This window comes from Pleurodeles waltl, chromosome 4_2, assembly GCF_031143425.1.
Source record: "Pleurodeles waltl isolate 20211129_DDA chromosome 4_2, aPleWal1.hap1.20221129, whole genome shotgun sequence".
Lineage (NCBI taxonomy): Eukaryota > Metazoa > Chordata > Amphibia > Caudata > Salamandridae > Pleurodeles > Pleurodeles waltl.
Window position 1 is genome coordinate 516896189 of NC_090443.1, and position 15539 is coordinate 516911727.

Consider the following 15539-nt stretch of genomic DNA (forward strand, 5'->3'; position numbering starts at 1 on the left):
GCTGGGGCCTGGTTAGCAGGCCTCAGCACACTTTCAAATCAAAACATAGCATCAGCAAAGGCAAAAAGTCAGGGGGTAACCATGCCAAGGAGGCATTTCCTTACACTTACCTCTAAGGGGAACCCCTTGGACTCTCTGCATGCTATTTCTTACTTTGAAATAGTGCCTACAGAGCCAACTTCCTACAGATAAGTAAAGCACTTACAAGTTCAGTCTCCTGGGCATAGGCAGCCCACCGTTGGGGGTTCAAGGCTACCCCAAAGCCGGGTACACATAGGCGCCTATGGAGAACAGGGGTGCTACGGTTCCAGTCTGCTAGCAGGTAAGTACCTGTGTCCTCGGGGAGCAGACAAGGGGTTTTTGTAGAGCACTGGGGAGGGGGAGAGCGGCGGGGCGCACAAAAGCACACAAAACACACCCTCAGCGCCACAGGGATGGCCGGATGCAGTGTGCAAAGTAGGCATTGACTTTTGTATTAAAAACAATGGGGGGGGGGGGGGGGGGACTCAGGGGTCACTGGTGATACAGGCAGGGCACAGTGGGGCTTCTCAGGCCAGCTACCGACTGGGCTAGGATAGGGCTGCCTTCTGGTCACTCCTGCACTGGAAGGTGGTTCCTCTCAGTCCTGGGGGCTGCGGGTGAAGTACTTGGTCCAGGCGTCAGTTTCCTTTGTTAACAGGCAGTCGCGCTCAGGGGGAATCTCTGGATCCTCTCTGCAGGCGTTGCTGTGGGGTTACAGGGAGGTTGACTCAGGGTGTCCACGTCGGAGTCGCCTGGGAGTCCTCTCTGTGGTGTTGGTTGTCCTGGACTCAAGCTGGGGGCGTCGGGCGCAGTGTGAAGACTCACGCTTCGGCGGGAAGTTGGAATCTCATTAAAGTTGTTTGCTTTGTTTTTGCTTCTGGACAGAGTCGCTGTCGTCGGGAAGTTCTTGGTCCTTTAGGTGCAGGTCTGTCCTCCGAGTCCTCAGAGGTCACTGGTTCCGCCAGATGCGTCGCTGTGCAGGTTCTTTGAGTCTGGAGACAGGCCGGTAGGGCTGGGGCCAACTCAGTTGTCTCTGCGGGGCTTTCAGGTCAACAGTCCTTGTTGTAGGTTGCAGGAATCTGATTTCCTGGGTTCAGAGTCACCCCTAAATATTCAATTTAGGGGTGTGTTTAGGTCTGGGGTGCAGTAGCCAATGGCTACTGTCCTTGAGGGTGGCTACACCCACCTCGTGCCTCCTCCCTGAGGAGAGGGGGCACATTCCTATTCCTATTGGGGGAATCTTTCAAAACCAAGATGGAGGATTTCTTAAGGCAGGGGTCACCTCAGCTCAGGACACCTTAGGGGCTGTCCTGACTAGTGGGTGACTCCTCCTTGTTTTTCTCATTATCTTCTCCTGCCTTGCCGCCAAAAGTGGGGGCTGTGTCCGGAGTGGCGGGCATCTCCACTAGCTGGGATGCCCTGGGGCGCTGTAACAACAGGCATGAGCCTTTGAGGCTCACCGCCAGGTGTTACAGTTCCTGCAGTGCGAGGTGAAAAGCACCTCCACCCAGTGCAGGCTTAGTTCCTGGCCACAGAGTGGCCAAGGCACTCACCCCATGTGCCCAGAAACTCATCTGGTTGTGGCAGGAACTGGTCAGCCTAACACTAGGCTTCGGACTGGTATACAGGGGGCATCTCTAAGATGCCCTCTGTGTGCACTTTTCAATAAATCCCTGAAGGAAGTTGGCTCTGTATATACTATTTCAAAGTAAGAAATAGTGTGCAGAGTCCAAGGGTTTCCCTTAGAGGTAAGATAGTGGCAAAATTAGATAATTCTAATGATCTGTTTTGTGGTAGTGTGGTCAGAGGGTAGTGTTAAGCATTTGTTGTACACACACAGGTAATAAATGAGGAACACATACTCAAAGACTTACTCCAGGCCAATATTTTTTTTTATATAGAAAAATATTGTTTCTTAATTTATTTTTAGAACCACAAGTTCAAGATTTGAAGTAAATACATAAAATGCAAGGTACACCACACAGGTAAGTTAGGAAATTTGAATTAGAGCAATAACATTTACAGTTTTTGTTAACATAGCTTATTGCCATTTTAAAAGTAGACAGTGCAAAAATCAACAATTCCTGCGGGAGGTAAGTATTGGTTAGATTGTGAGGTAGGTAAGACGCTTACAAATCTCAGTTCCTGGGCATAGGCAGCCCACCGTTGGGGTTTCAAGGCAACCCCAAAGTTACCACACCAGCAGCTCAGGGCCAGTAAGGTGCAGAGGTCAAAGAGGTGCCCAAAACACATAGGTGCCTATAGAGAACAGGGGTGCCCTGGTTCCAGTCTGCCAGCAGGTAAGTACCCGCGTCCTCAGGGGGCAGACCAGGGGGGTTTTGTAGAGCACTGGGAGTGGACACAAGTAGGCACACAAAACACCCTCAGCAGCACAGGGGCGGCCAGGTGCAGTGAGCAAAGCAGGCGTCGGGTTTTCAATAGGTTTCAAAGGAGGGACCTGGTGATCACTCTAGCGGTGCAGGCAGGCACAGGGTGGGGGGGCTTCTCGGGCCAGCCACCACCTGGGCTAGGCAGAGGGTCACCTGGGGGCCACTCTTGCACTGGAGGTTCGGTTCTTTCAGGACCTGAGGGCTGCAGGTGCAGTGCTTGGTCCAGGCGTCTGGTCCCTTGTTACAGGCAGTCGGTCAGGAGAAGCCTCTGTATTTTCTCTGCAGGCGTCGCTGTGGGGGTTGTCTCGGGCTACTCACGGGGTCGCAGTCGCTGGGGAGTCCTCCCTGTGGTGTTTGCACCCTATGCCCCCGGCTCGAGATCCAGAGAACAGAGGGTGAATTCTCACGCTTCCAACGGGAAGAGTGAGGTCTTTAAAGTTGAAGAAAAGTTGAAGAAAAGTTGCAAGTTTGCTGCAGGTTGTTGAGCAGAGCCGCTGCTCACTGGAGTGTCTTGGACCTGGAGGTTAGAGCAGTCATCTAAGGCTTCAGGGGTCGCTGGTCCCTGTTGGATGCGTCGCTGGTTACAGGTTATCATCAACTCAGGAGACAGGCCGGTAGGGCTGGGGCCAAAGCAGTTGTCATCGTCCGTCGTCCCTGCAGGCTTGTAGATCAGCAGTCCTTCTTTAGTTCAGGTTGCAGAAATCGGATTTCCTGGGTTCTGGGGTGCCCCTAAATACTTTAGGGGTGTGTTTAGGTCTGGGACGGCAGTAGCCAATGGCTACTGTCCTGGAGGGTGGCTACACCCTCTTTGTGCCTCCTCCCTGTGGGAAGGGGGCACATCCCTAATCCTATTGGGGGAATCATCCAAAACTAAGATGGAGGGTTTCTAAAGGCAGGGGTCACCTCAGCTCAGAGCACCTTAGGGGCTGTCCTGACTGGTGGGTGATTCCTCCTTGTTTTCCTGATTATCTCCTCAAGCCTTGCTGCCAAAAGTGGGGGCAGTGGCCAGAGGTGCGGGCATCTCGACTAGCTGGGATGCCCTGGGGCGCTGTAACAAAGGGGGTGAGCCTTTGTTGCTCTCCGCCAGGTCTTACAGTTCCTGCAGGGGGAGGTGTGAAGCACTTCCACCCAGTGCAGGCTTTGTTCCTGGCCACAGAGTAACAAAGGCACTCTCCTGATGTGGCCAGCAACTCGTCTGGTTGTGGCAGGCTGGCAGAAACCGGTCAGCCCCACACTAGAAGTCGCGTTGGTATTCAGTGGGCATCTATAATATGCCCTCTGGGTGCATGTTACAATAAACTCCACACTGGCATCAGTGTGCATATATTGTGCTGAGAAGTTTGATACCAAACTGCCTAGATTACAGTGTAGCCATTATGGAACTATGGAGCTCGTGTTTGACAAAATCACAGACCATATACTCTTATGGCTACCCTGCACTTACAATGTCTAAGGTTTGGCTTAGACACTGTAGGGGCATAGTGCTCATGCACATATGCCCTCATCCGTGGTATAGTGCACCCTGCCTTAGGGCTGTAAGGCTTGCTAGAGGGGTGACATACCTATGCCACAGGCAGTGTGAGGTTGGCATGGCACTCTGAGGGGAGTGCCATGTCGACTTAGTCATTTTCTCCCCACCAGCACACACAAGCTGTGAAGCAGTGTGCATGTGCTGAGTGAGGAGTCCCCTGGGTGGCATGAGACATGCTGCAGTCCTTAGGGTTCCCCCCTGGTCACAGGGACCTATCTGTGTCAGGGCTGTGCCAATTGTGGAGACAAAGGTACCGTTTAGGGAAAGAACACTCGTGCTGCGGCCTGGTTAGCAGGATCCCAGCACATTTTCCATCTTAACCAGCTTCAACAAAAGGCAAATAGTTAGGGGATAAGCATGCCATGAGAGGCCTTTTCCTACACCATGCCAAAAGGGGCACTATTACACAGTGCACTAGCAAAAAAAAAACATGGCTAACTGCTTAAAAAGTAGCTGTATTTTCCAGGAAGTGTTGGATAGTTCAACCAAAATGAATTGTCTAGCTAATCATCCAAGACATTTCCCCTAATGCACACCTGAATACTTACATGGAGCAGAACATTTTGCCCTTTTACAGTGTAAAGTTAGAAACATTGAGCAGACAACTTTCCCAGCTGTTCTTATATGAAATCCCTAATGTCTCACCTCAAGGCTGACTCCTCCGGCATCTTGGGGGCGAGTGCAGTCTGCTGTGATTCAGTGTGTGAATATGCTTCTGATCCCCAAGTCATACGGCCTTCTGGCAAAGGGACGGTATGATCTCTCACTGGACGAGGCATGTGCTCAAAAGACTCTGAGCCTGTTGACCCTGACCCTTCCACCTGATCCCTTCTCATTAGCTGTTTGGGAGGAATCATTCCTAAAAACAGAAAAATATGAGATAAATGGCTTAATAGATACTGTGAAGAAATTTCAATGTTTGAGATATTGTTGAATCTGACAAATATTTACCGTTTTCAGAAAGCAAAACTGATCTGTGTAGTTCAAAAGGAACAGAGTCAACGTTTCCCACAGCCTTATTAGACACTAATTTGAGGAACATGGTATTGTTGGTTGTCATGGTATTCCAGAAAAGTAGTGAAAAGCAATGTTTCATTAAACTTGCAACCATTACTACACACACATGATTATTGCAGCACATTTCTGCAGACATTTACAAAACCATATTACAATATAAAGTTGTGTTGAACAGCCAACATCTCTTTTAACCAAACAAATGACATGTAAGTGACAATGGAGGATCATGTGACCTGTAAAAAAAGGTATCTGAAAAGATAAAGTGGGTTCTGTAGGAAGCTGGCCTGTTGTGTGGTGACTAGCGAAGGTTCTTACACCTTAAACCAGGATATCCACTATTAGTGTAGTACAGGCAGTGTCTAGAAGCCAGGCTCTCTGGATGTAGCTGTGGGTCAGCAGCCAAGGCTTATCGAGGAGACATGAAAAGCTCATGCAATACCACTATATTCACCCATCACTTACACACCTGAAAGAAAACACTCAGTGTTACAAAATAAAAGGATTTATTTTTGTTTTAGTTGTTGTTAAACTTAATAAAAAGAATTAAAACAGCCCATCACATAGAGTTAATGAAGACTGTGCCTTATAGACGCCGATCAGATTAACAGATAACATTAGAAGAAATCTGCACCACCATATATCCATCTCATGGACACTTAAATCATTGAACATGTCAAAAATGTCTTGTGTCGCCACACAGTAGGCGTGCAGAGGCGGCGGCTAGCACAGAAAGACGGTAAAACTCCAAAAACATCCAAAGGGCTGTATAACATACCTGTAGGAAGTGGTAAAAAGAGAATACTAATGCTGTATTTTGTGGTAGTGTGGTCGAGCAGTAGGCTTATCAAAGGAGTCGTGTTAAGCATTTGTTGAACACACACAGGCAATAAATGAGGAACACACACTCAAAGACAATTCCAGGCCAATAGGTTTTTGTATAGAAAAATATATTTTCTTAGTTTATTTTAAGAACCACAGGTTCAAGAGTTACAAGTAATACTTCAAATGAAAGGTATTGCAGGTAGGTACTTTAGGAACTTTGAATTAGCAAAATAGCATATACAGTTTTCACATAAATCACATATAGCTATTTTAAAACTAGACACTTAGTGCAATTTTCAACAGTTCCTGGGGGGAGTAAGTGTTTGTTAGTTTTTGCAGGTAAGTAAACCACCTACGGGGTTCAAGTTTGGGTCCAAGGTAGCCCACCGTTGGGGGTTCAGAGCAACCCCAAAGTTACCACACCAGCAGCTCAGGGCCAGTCAGGTGTAGAGGTCAAAGTGGTGCCCAAAACGCATAGGCTTCAATGGAGAAGGGGGTGCCCCGGTTCCAGTCTGCCAGCAGGTAAGTACCCGTGTCTTCGGAAGGCAGACCAGGGGGGTTTTGTAGGGCACGGGGGGGGGTTACAAGTCCACACAGAAAGTACACCCTCAGCAGCACGGGGGCGGCCGGGTGCAGTGTGCAAACACACATCAGGTTCTCAATAGGTTTCAATGGGAGACCAAGGGGTCTCTTCAGCGATGCAGGCAGGCAAGGTGGGGGGGCTCCTCGGGGTAGCCACCACCTGGGCAAGGGAGAGGGCCACCTGGGGGTCACTCTTGCGCTGGAGGTCGGATCCTTCAGGCCCTGGGGGCTGCGGGTGCAGAGTCTTTACCAGGCGTCAGATCTTAGAAGCAGGCAGTCGCGGTCAGGGGGAGCCTCGGGATTCCCTCTGCAGGCGTCCCTGTGGGGGCTCAGGGGGGTCACTCATGGTCTCGCAGTCGCCGGGGAGTCCTCCCTGAAGTGATTCTTCTCCACAAGTCGAGCCGGGGGCGTACGCTGCAGAGTGTCAAGTCTCACGCTTCAGGCGGGAAACGCAAGTTGTTTCAAAGTTGCTTCTTTGTTGCAAAGTTGCAGTCTTTGGTGAACAGAGCCGCTGTCCTCTGGAGTTCTTGGTTCTTCGAAGATGCAGGACAGTCCTCTGAGGCTTCAGAGGTCGCTGGTCCCTGGGGAGAGTGTCGCTGGAGCAGTGTCTTTAGAAGTGGGGGGACAGGACGGTAGAGCTGGGGCCAAAGCAGTTGGTGTCTCAGTCTTCTCTGCAGGGTTATTAAGCTTAGCAGTCTTCTTAGGTTGCAGGAATCTGAGTTCCAAGGTTCTGGGGAGCCCTTAAATACTAAATTTAAGGGCGTGTTTAGGTCTGGGGGGTTAGTAGCCAATGGCTACTAGCCCTGAGGGTGGGTACACCCTCTTTGTGCCTCCTCCCTGAGGGGAGGGGGGCACATCCCTAATCCTATTGGGGGAATCCTCCATCTGGAAGATGGAGGATTTCTAAAAGTCAGTCACCTCATGTAAGGAAATGCCTCCTTGGCATGGTTACCCCCTGACTTTTTGCCTTTGCTGATGCTATGTTTTGAATTGAAAGTGTGCTGAGGCCTGCTAACCAGGCCCCAGCACCAGTGTTCTTTCCCTAACCTGTACTTTTGTATCCACAATTGGCACACCCTGGCATCCAGATAAGTACCTTGTAAGTGGTACCCCTGGTACCAAGGGCCCTGATGCCAAGGAAGGTCTCTAAGGGCTGCAGCATGTCTTATGCCACCCTGGAGACCCCCCACTCAGCACAGACACACTGCTTGCCAGCTTGTGTGTGCTGGTGAGAACAAAACGAGTAAGTCGACATGGCACTCCCCTCAGGGTGCCATGCCAGCCTCTCACTGCCTATGCAGGTATAGATAAGTCACCCCTCTAGTAGGCCTTACAGCCCTAAGGCAGGGTGCACTATACCATAGGTGAGGGCACCAGTGCATGAGCACTGTGCCCCTACAGTGTCTAAGCAATACCTTAGACATTGTAAGTGCAGGGTAGCCATAAGAGTATATGGTCTGGGAGTCTGTTTTACACGAACTCCACAGCACCATAATGGCTACACTGAAAACTGGGAAGTTTGGTATCAAACTTCTCAGCACAATAAATGCACACTGATGCCAGTGTACAATTTATTGTAAAATACACCTGTAGGAAGTTGGCTCTGTATGTGCTATTTCAAAGTAAGGAATAGCATGCACAGAGTCCAAGGGTTCCCCTTAGAGGTAAGATAGTGGCAAAAAGAGATAATACTAATGCTCTATTTTGTGGTAGTGTGGTCGAGCAGTAGGCTTATCCAAGGAGTAGTGTTAAGCATTTGTTGTACATACACCTAGACAATAAATGAGGTACACACACTCAGAGACAAATCCAGCCAATAGGTTTTTATATAGAAAAATATCTTTTCTTAGTTTATTTTAAGAACCACAGGTTCAAATTCTACATGTAATATCTCATTCGAAAGGTATTGCAGGTAAGTACTTTAGGAACTTCAAATCATCAAAATTGCATGTATACTTTTCAAGTTATTCACAAATAGCTGTTTTAAAAGTGGACACTTAGTGCAATTTTCACAGTTCCTAGGGGAGGTAAGTATTTGTTAGGTTAACCAGGTAAGTAAGACACTTACAGGGCTTAGTTCTTGGTCCAAGGTAGCCCACCGTTGGGGGTTCAGAGCAACCCCAAAGTCACCACACCAGCAGCTCAGGGCCGGTCAGGTGCAGAGTTCAAAGTGGTGCCCAAAACACATAGGCTAGAATGGAGAGAAGGGGGTGCCCCGGTTCCGGTCTGCTTGCAGGTAAGTACCCGCGTCTTCGGAGGGCAGACCAGGGGGGTTTTGTAGGGCACCGGGGGGGACACAAGCCCACACAGAAATTTCACCCTCAGCGGCGCGGGGGCGGCCGGGTGCAGTGTAGAAACAAGCGTCGGGTTCGTAATGGAAGTCAATGGGAGATCTCGGGATCTCTTCAGCGCTGCAGGCAGGCAAGGGGGGGGTTCCTCGGGGAAACCTCCACTTGGTCAAGGGAGAGGGACTCCTGGGGGTCACTCCTCCAGTGAAAGTCCGGTCCTTCAGGTCCTGGGGGCTGCGGGTGCAGGGTCTCTCCCAGGTGTCGGGACTTAGGATTCAAAGAGTCGCGGTCAGGGGAAGCCTCGGGATTCCCTCTGCAGGCGGCGCTGTGGGGGCTCAGGGGGGACAGGTTTTTGTACTCACAGCCTTAGAGTAGTCCTGGGGTCCCTCCTGAGGTGTTGGATCGCCACCAGCCGAGTCGGGGTCGCCGGGTGCAGTGTTGCAAGTCTCACGCTTCTTGCGGGGAGCTTGCAGGGTTCTTTAAAGCTGCTGGAAACAAAGTTGCAGCTTTTCTTGGAGCAGGTCCGCTGTCCTCGGGAGTTTCTTGTCTTTTCGAAGCAGGGGCAGTCCTCAGAGGATGTCGAGGTCGCTGGTCCCTTTGGAAGGCGTCGCTGGAGCAGGATCTTTGGAAGGCAGGAGACAGGCCGGTGAGTTTCTGGAGCCAAGGCAGTTGTCGTCTTCTGGTCTTCCTCTGCAGGGGTTTTCAGCTAGGCAGTCCTTCTTCTTGTAGTTGCAGGAATCTAATTTTCTAGGGTTCAGGGTAGCCCTTAAATACTAAATTTAAGGGCGTGTTTAGGTCTGGGGGGTTAGTAGCCAATGGCTACTAGCCCTGAGGGTGGGTACACCCTCTTTGTGCCTCCTCCCAAGGGGAGGGGGTCACAATCCTAACCCTATTGGGGGAATCCTCCATCTGCAAGATGGAGGATTTCTAAAAGTCAGAGTCACCTCAGCTCAGGACACCTTAGGGGCTGTCCTGACTGGCCAGTGACTCCTCCTTGTTGCTTTCTTTGTTCCCTCCAGCCTTGCCGCCAAAAGTGGGGGCCGTGGCCGGAGGGGGCGGGCAACTCCACTAAGCTGGAGTGCCCTGCTGGGCTGTGACAAAGGGGTGAGCCTTTGAGGCTCACCGCCAGGTGTCACAGCTCCTGCCTGGGGGAGGTGTTAGCATCTCCACCCAGTGCAGGCTTTGTTACTGGCCTCAGAGTGACAAAGGCACTCTCCCCATGGGGCCAGCAACATGTCTCTGGTGTGGCAGGCTGCTGGAACTAGTCAGCCCACACAGACAGTCGGTTAAGTTTCAGGGGGCACCTCTAAGGTGCCCTCTGTGGTGTATTTTACAATAAAATGTACACTGGCATCAGTGTGCATTTATTGTGCTGAGAAGTTTGATACCAAACTTCCCAGTTTTCAGTGTAGCCATTATGGTGCTGTGGAGTTCGTGTTTGACAGACTCCCAGACCATATACTCTTATGGCTACCCTGCACTTACAATGTCTAAGGTTTTGTTTAGACACTGTAGGGGTACCATGCTCATGCACTGGTACCCTCACCTATGGTATAGTGCACCCTGCCTTAGGGCTGTAAGGCCTGCTAGAGGGGTGTCTTACCTATACTGCATAGGCAGTGAGAGGCTGGCATGGCACCCTGAGGGGAGTGCCATGTCGACTTACTCGTTTTGTTCTCACTAGCACACACAAGCTGGCAAGCAGTGTGTCTGTGCTGAGTGAGAGGTCTCCAGGGTGGCATAAGACATGCTGCAGCCCTTAGAGACCTTCCTTGGCATCAGGGCCCTTGGTACTAGAAGTACCAGTTACAAGGGACTTATCTGGATGCCAGGGTCTGCCAATTGTGGATACAAAAGTACAGGTTAGGGAAAGAACACTGGTGCTGGGGCCTGGTTAGCAGGCCTCAGCACACTTTCAATTGTAAACATAGCATCAGCAAAGGCAAAAAGTCAGGGGGCAACCATGCCAAGGAGGCATTTCCTTACAACACCCCAGAGGGCACCTTAGAGGTACCCCCTGAAACCTTAACCGACTATCTGTGTAGGCTGACTGGTTCCAGCAGCCTGCCACAACCGAGACATGTTGCTGGCCCCATGGGGAGAGTGCCTTTGTCACTCTGAGGCCAGTAACAAAGCCTGCACTGGGTGGAGATGCTAACACCTCCCCCAGGCAGGAGCTGTCACACCTGGCGGTGAGCCTCAAAGGCTCACCCCTTTGTGCCAGCACCGCAGGACACTCCAGCTAGTGGAGTTGCCCGCCCCCTCCGGCCACGGCCCCCACTTTGGGCGGCAAGGCCGGAGAAAATAATGAGATTAACAAGGAGGAGTCACTGGCCAGTCAGGACAGCCCCTAAGGTGTCCTGAGCTGAAGTGACTAACTTTTAGAAAAGCTCCATCTTGCAGATGGAGGATTCCCCAATAGGATTAGGGATGTGACCCCCTCCCCTTGGGAAGAGGCACAAAGAGGGTGTACCCACCCTCAGGGCTAGTAGCCATTGGCTACTAACCCCCCAGACCTAAACATGCCCTTAAATTTAGTATTTAAGGGCTCCCCTGAACCTAAGAATTTAGATTCCTGAAACTACAAGAAAAAGAGGACTGCTGAGCTGAAAAACCCCTGCAGAGGAAGAACAGAAGACACCAACTGCCTTGGCCCCAGACTTACCGGCCTGTCTTCCAAAGAAGCCTGCTCCAGCGACGCTTTCCAAGGGACCAGCGACCTCTGAATCCTCTGAGGACTGCCCTGCTTCAAGAAAGACAAGAAACTCCCGAGGACAGCGGCACTGCTCCAAAAGAACTGCAACTTTGTTTCAAGGAGCAGATTTAAAGACCCCTGCAACTCCCCACAAGAAGCGTGAGACTTGCAACACTGCACCCAGCGACCCCGACTCGACTGGTGGAGAACCAACACCTCAGGGAGGACCCTCCGGCGACTCCAAGACTGAGTAACCAAAGTTGTCCCCCCTGAGCCCCACAGCGACGCCTGCAGAGGAAATCCCGAGGCTCCCCCTGACCGCGACTGCCTGAACTCCATTTCCCGACGGCTGGAAAAGACCCTGCACCCGCAGCCCCCAGCACCTAAAGGAACGGAACTCCTGTGCAGGAGTGACCCCCAGGAGGCCCTCTCCCTTGTCCAGGTGGTGGCTACCCAGAGGAGCCCCCCCCTTGCCTGCCTGCAACGCTGAAGAGATCCCTTGATCTCTCATTGAAAACCATTTGAAACCAGACACGTGTTTGCACACTGCACCCGGACGCCCCCGCGCTGCTGAGGGTGTACTTTTTGTGCTGACTTGTGTCCCCCCCGGTGCCCTACAAAACCCCCTGGTCTGCCCTCCGAAGACGCGGGTACTTACCTGCTGGCAGACTGGAACCGGGGCACCCCCTTCTCTCCATTGAGGCCTATGTGTTTTGGGCACCTCTTTGACCTTTGCACCTGACCGGCCCTGAGCTGCTGGTGTGATAACTTTGGGGTTGCTCTGAACCCCCAACGGTGGGCTACCTTGGACCCAAAATTAAAACCTATAAGTGACTTACTTAGCTGTTAAAACTAACATTACCTTACCTCCCCCAGGAACTGTGAAAATTGCCCTAAGTGTCCACTTTTAAAACAGCTTATTGTGTTTTATGTAAAAAAAGTATACATGCTAATGTAATGATTCAAAGTTCCTAAAGTACTTACCTGCAATACCTTTCAAATGAGATATTACATGTAGAATTTGAACCTGTGGTTCTTAAAATAAACTAAGAAAATATATTTTTCTATAACAAAACCTATTGGCTGGATTTGTCTCTGAGTGTGTGTTCCTCATTTATTGCTTGTGTGTATGTACAACAAATGCTTAACACTACTCCTTGGATAAGCCTACTGCTCGACCACACTACCACAAAATAGAGCATTAGTATTATCTCTTTTTGCCACTATCTTACCTCTAAGGGGAACCCTTGGACTCTGTGCATGCTATTCCTTACTTTGAAATAGCACATACAGAGCCAACTTCCTACATTGGTGGATCAGCAGTGGGGTACAATACTTTGCATTTGCTGGACTACTCAGCCAATACCTGATCACATGACAAATTCCAAAAATTGTCATTAGAACTTGATTTTTTGCAATTTGAAATTTTTCTAAATTCTTAAAAGACCTGCTAGGGCCTTGTGTTAGTCCCTGTTAGCATTTCCTTTTAGAGTTTAAAAGTTTGGTAAAAGTTTGAATTAGATCCTAGAACTAGTTTTAGTTTCTTAAAAAGTATTCCAACTTTTAGAAGCATAATGTCTAATAAAGATGTGAATGTGGTGGAACGCGACACCACACCTTACCTCCATCTACAGATGAGAGAGCTAAGGTCACTCTGTAAACTAAAGAAATTAGCAATGGGCTCCAGACCTTCCAAACTACAGCTCCAGGAGTTGTTGGCAGAGTTTGAAAGAGCCAACCCCTCTGAGGATGGCAACACAGAGGATGAGTATAATGACTTGGAGGGTGATTCCCCCCCACCAGTCCTATCTAGGGAGGACAGGGCCTCTCAAGCCCTGACTCCACAAATCATAGTCAGAGATGCTGGTTCCCTCACAGGAGGGACCAACCTCTCTGAAAACACCGAGGATAACTCCAGTGAAGAGGACATCCAGTTAGCCAGGATGGCCAAAAGATTGGCTTTGGAAAGACAGATCCTAGCCATAGAAAGGGAAAGACAAGAGATGGGCCTAGGACCCATCAATGGTGGCAGCAACATAACTAGGGTCAGAGATTCTCTTGACATGTTGAAAATCCCTAAAGGGATTGTAACTAAATATGAAGATGGTGATGACATCACCAAATGGTTCACAGCTTTTGAGAGGGCTTGTGTAACCAGAAAAGTGAACAAATCTCACTGGGGTGCTCTCCTTTGGGAAATGTTCACATGAAAGTGTAGGGATAGACTCCTCACACTCTCTGGAAAAGATGCAGAATCTTATGACCTCATGAAGGGTACCCTGATTGAGGGCTTTGGATTCTCCACTGAGTATAGGATTAGATTCAGGGGGGCTCAAAAATCCTCGAGCCAGACCTGGGTTGACTTTGTAGACTACTCAGTAAAAACACTAGATGGTTGGATTCAAGGCAGTGGTGTAAGTAATTATGATGGGCTGTACAATTTATTTGTGAAAGAACACCTGTTAAGTAATTGTTTCAATGACAAACTGCATCAGCATCTGGTAGACCTAGGACCAATTTCTCCCCAAGAATTGGGAAAGAAGGCGGACCATTGGGTCAAGACTAGGGTGTCCAAAACTTCCACAGGGGGTGACCAAAAGAAAGGGGTCACAAAACCTCCCCAGGGGAAGGGTGGTGAGACAGCCAAAAACAAAAATTGTAAAGAGTCTTCTACAGGCCCCCAAAAACCTGCACAGGAGGGTGGGCCCAGAGCCTCTTCACAAAACAATTCTGGGTACAAGGGTAAAAACTTTGATCCCAAAAAGGCCTGGTGTCGTAGCTGTAGTCAGCCTGGACACTAAACTGGAGACAAGGCCTGTCCCAAGAAAGATACCACTTCTAACTCCCATCCAGCTAAAACTGGAATGGCCAGTCTCCAAGTGGGATCAACAGTGTGCCCAGAGCAAATCCGGTGTCACACTGAAGCTACATTAGTCTCTGAGGGTGGGGTGGATTTAGCCACACTGGCTGCCTGGCCCCCTAACATGCAAAAATACAGGCAGCAGCTCTTAATTAATGGGACAAGTGTAGAGGGCCTGAGGGATACAGGTGCCAGTGTCACTATGGTGACAGAGAAACTGGTTTCCCCTGGCCAATACCTGGCTGGACAAACTTATCCAGTCACCAACGCTGACAATCAGACTAAAGTACATCCCATGGCTATGGTAACTTTACAGTGGGGAGGGGTCAATGGCCTGAAACAGGTGGTGGTCTCCTCAAATATCCCAGTAGACTGTTTGCTTGGAAATGACCTGGAGTCCTCAGCATGGGCTGAGGTAGAACTGAAAACCCATGCAGCCATGCTGGGTATCCCTGAACTAGTGTATGTCAAGACAAGGGCACAGTGCAAGGCACAGGGTGAAAAAGTAGAGCTGGAGTCTGGAAGAAAGGCCCAGCCTACCAAGAGAAAATGAAAGTCAGCTGGGAAACCAGCTGCAACACAACACCAAAAAGAGAACCTCTCTTCTCAGGAAGAAGTTCTGCCCTCTGAGGGAACTGAGCCTATGGAACTGGAACCTTATCAGGTTGAGCTCTTGGGCCCAGGGGGACCCTCAAGGGAAGAGTTGTGTAAGGGACAAGAAACCTGTCCCTCTCTTGAAGGCCTTAGGCAGCAAGCTGCTGAAGAGTCCAAAGGCAAGAAAACTGGAACACATAGGGTCTATTGGGAAGATGGACTCCTGTACACTGAGGCAAGAGATCCCAAACCTGGTGCCACTAGGAGAGTGGTAGTGCCTCAGGGTTTCAGAGAGTTTATTCTGACCTTAGCCCATGATATTCCCCTTGCTGGGCATTTGGGACAAACCAAGACGTGGGAGAGGTTAGTCAACCACTTCTACTGGCCCAATATGTCCCAGAAAGTTAAGGAGTTTTGCCTCTCCTGCCCCACCTGTCAAGCCAGTGGGTAAGACAGGTGGGCATCCAAAGGCCCCCCTCATTCCACTTCCAGTGGTGGGGGTCTCCTTTGAAAGAGTGGGTGTGGACATAGTGGGTCCACTTGAACCTCCCACAGCCTCAGGAAATATGTACATCCTAGTAGTAGTAGATCATGCTACTAGGTATCCTGAAGCTATTCCCCTTAGGTCGACTACTGCCCCTGCAGTAGCCAAGGCCCTCATTGGTATCTTTACCAGAGTGGGTTTCCCTAAGGAGGTGGTGTCTGACAGAGGTACCAACTTCATGTCAGCATACCTAAA

The 15539-nt window shown here is 50.0% G+C and overlaps 1 protein-coding gene across 3 annotated transcripts in view; it reads right to left on the bottom strand.

Moving 5' to 3' along the window:
• The window catches only part of PRRC2C (proline rich coiled-coil 2C), a 1097702-nt gene that overhangs the window by 645299 nt on the left and 436864 nt on the right, over positions 1-15539 (bottom strand). For all 3 annotated transcript variants that reach the window (XM_069232016.1, XM_069232017.1, XM_069232015.1), the window contains exon 14: positions 4588-4801. In XM_069232016.1, the coding sequence (XP_069088117.1) occupies positions 4588-4801 (214 nt within the window). The remainder of the gene's footprint in view (positions 1-4587; positions 4802-15539) is intronic.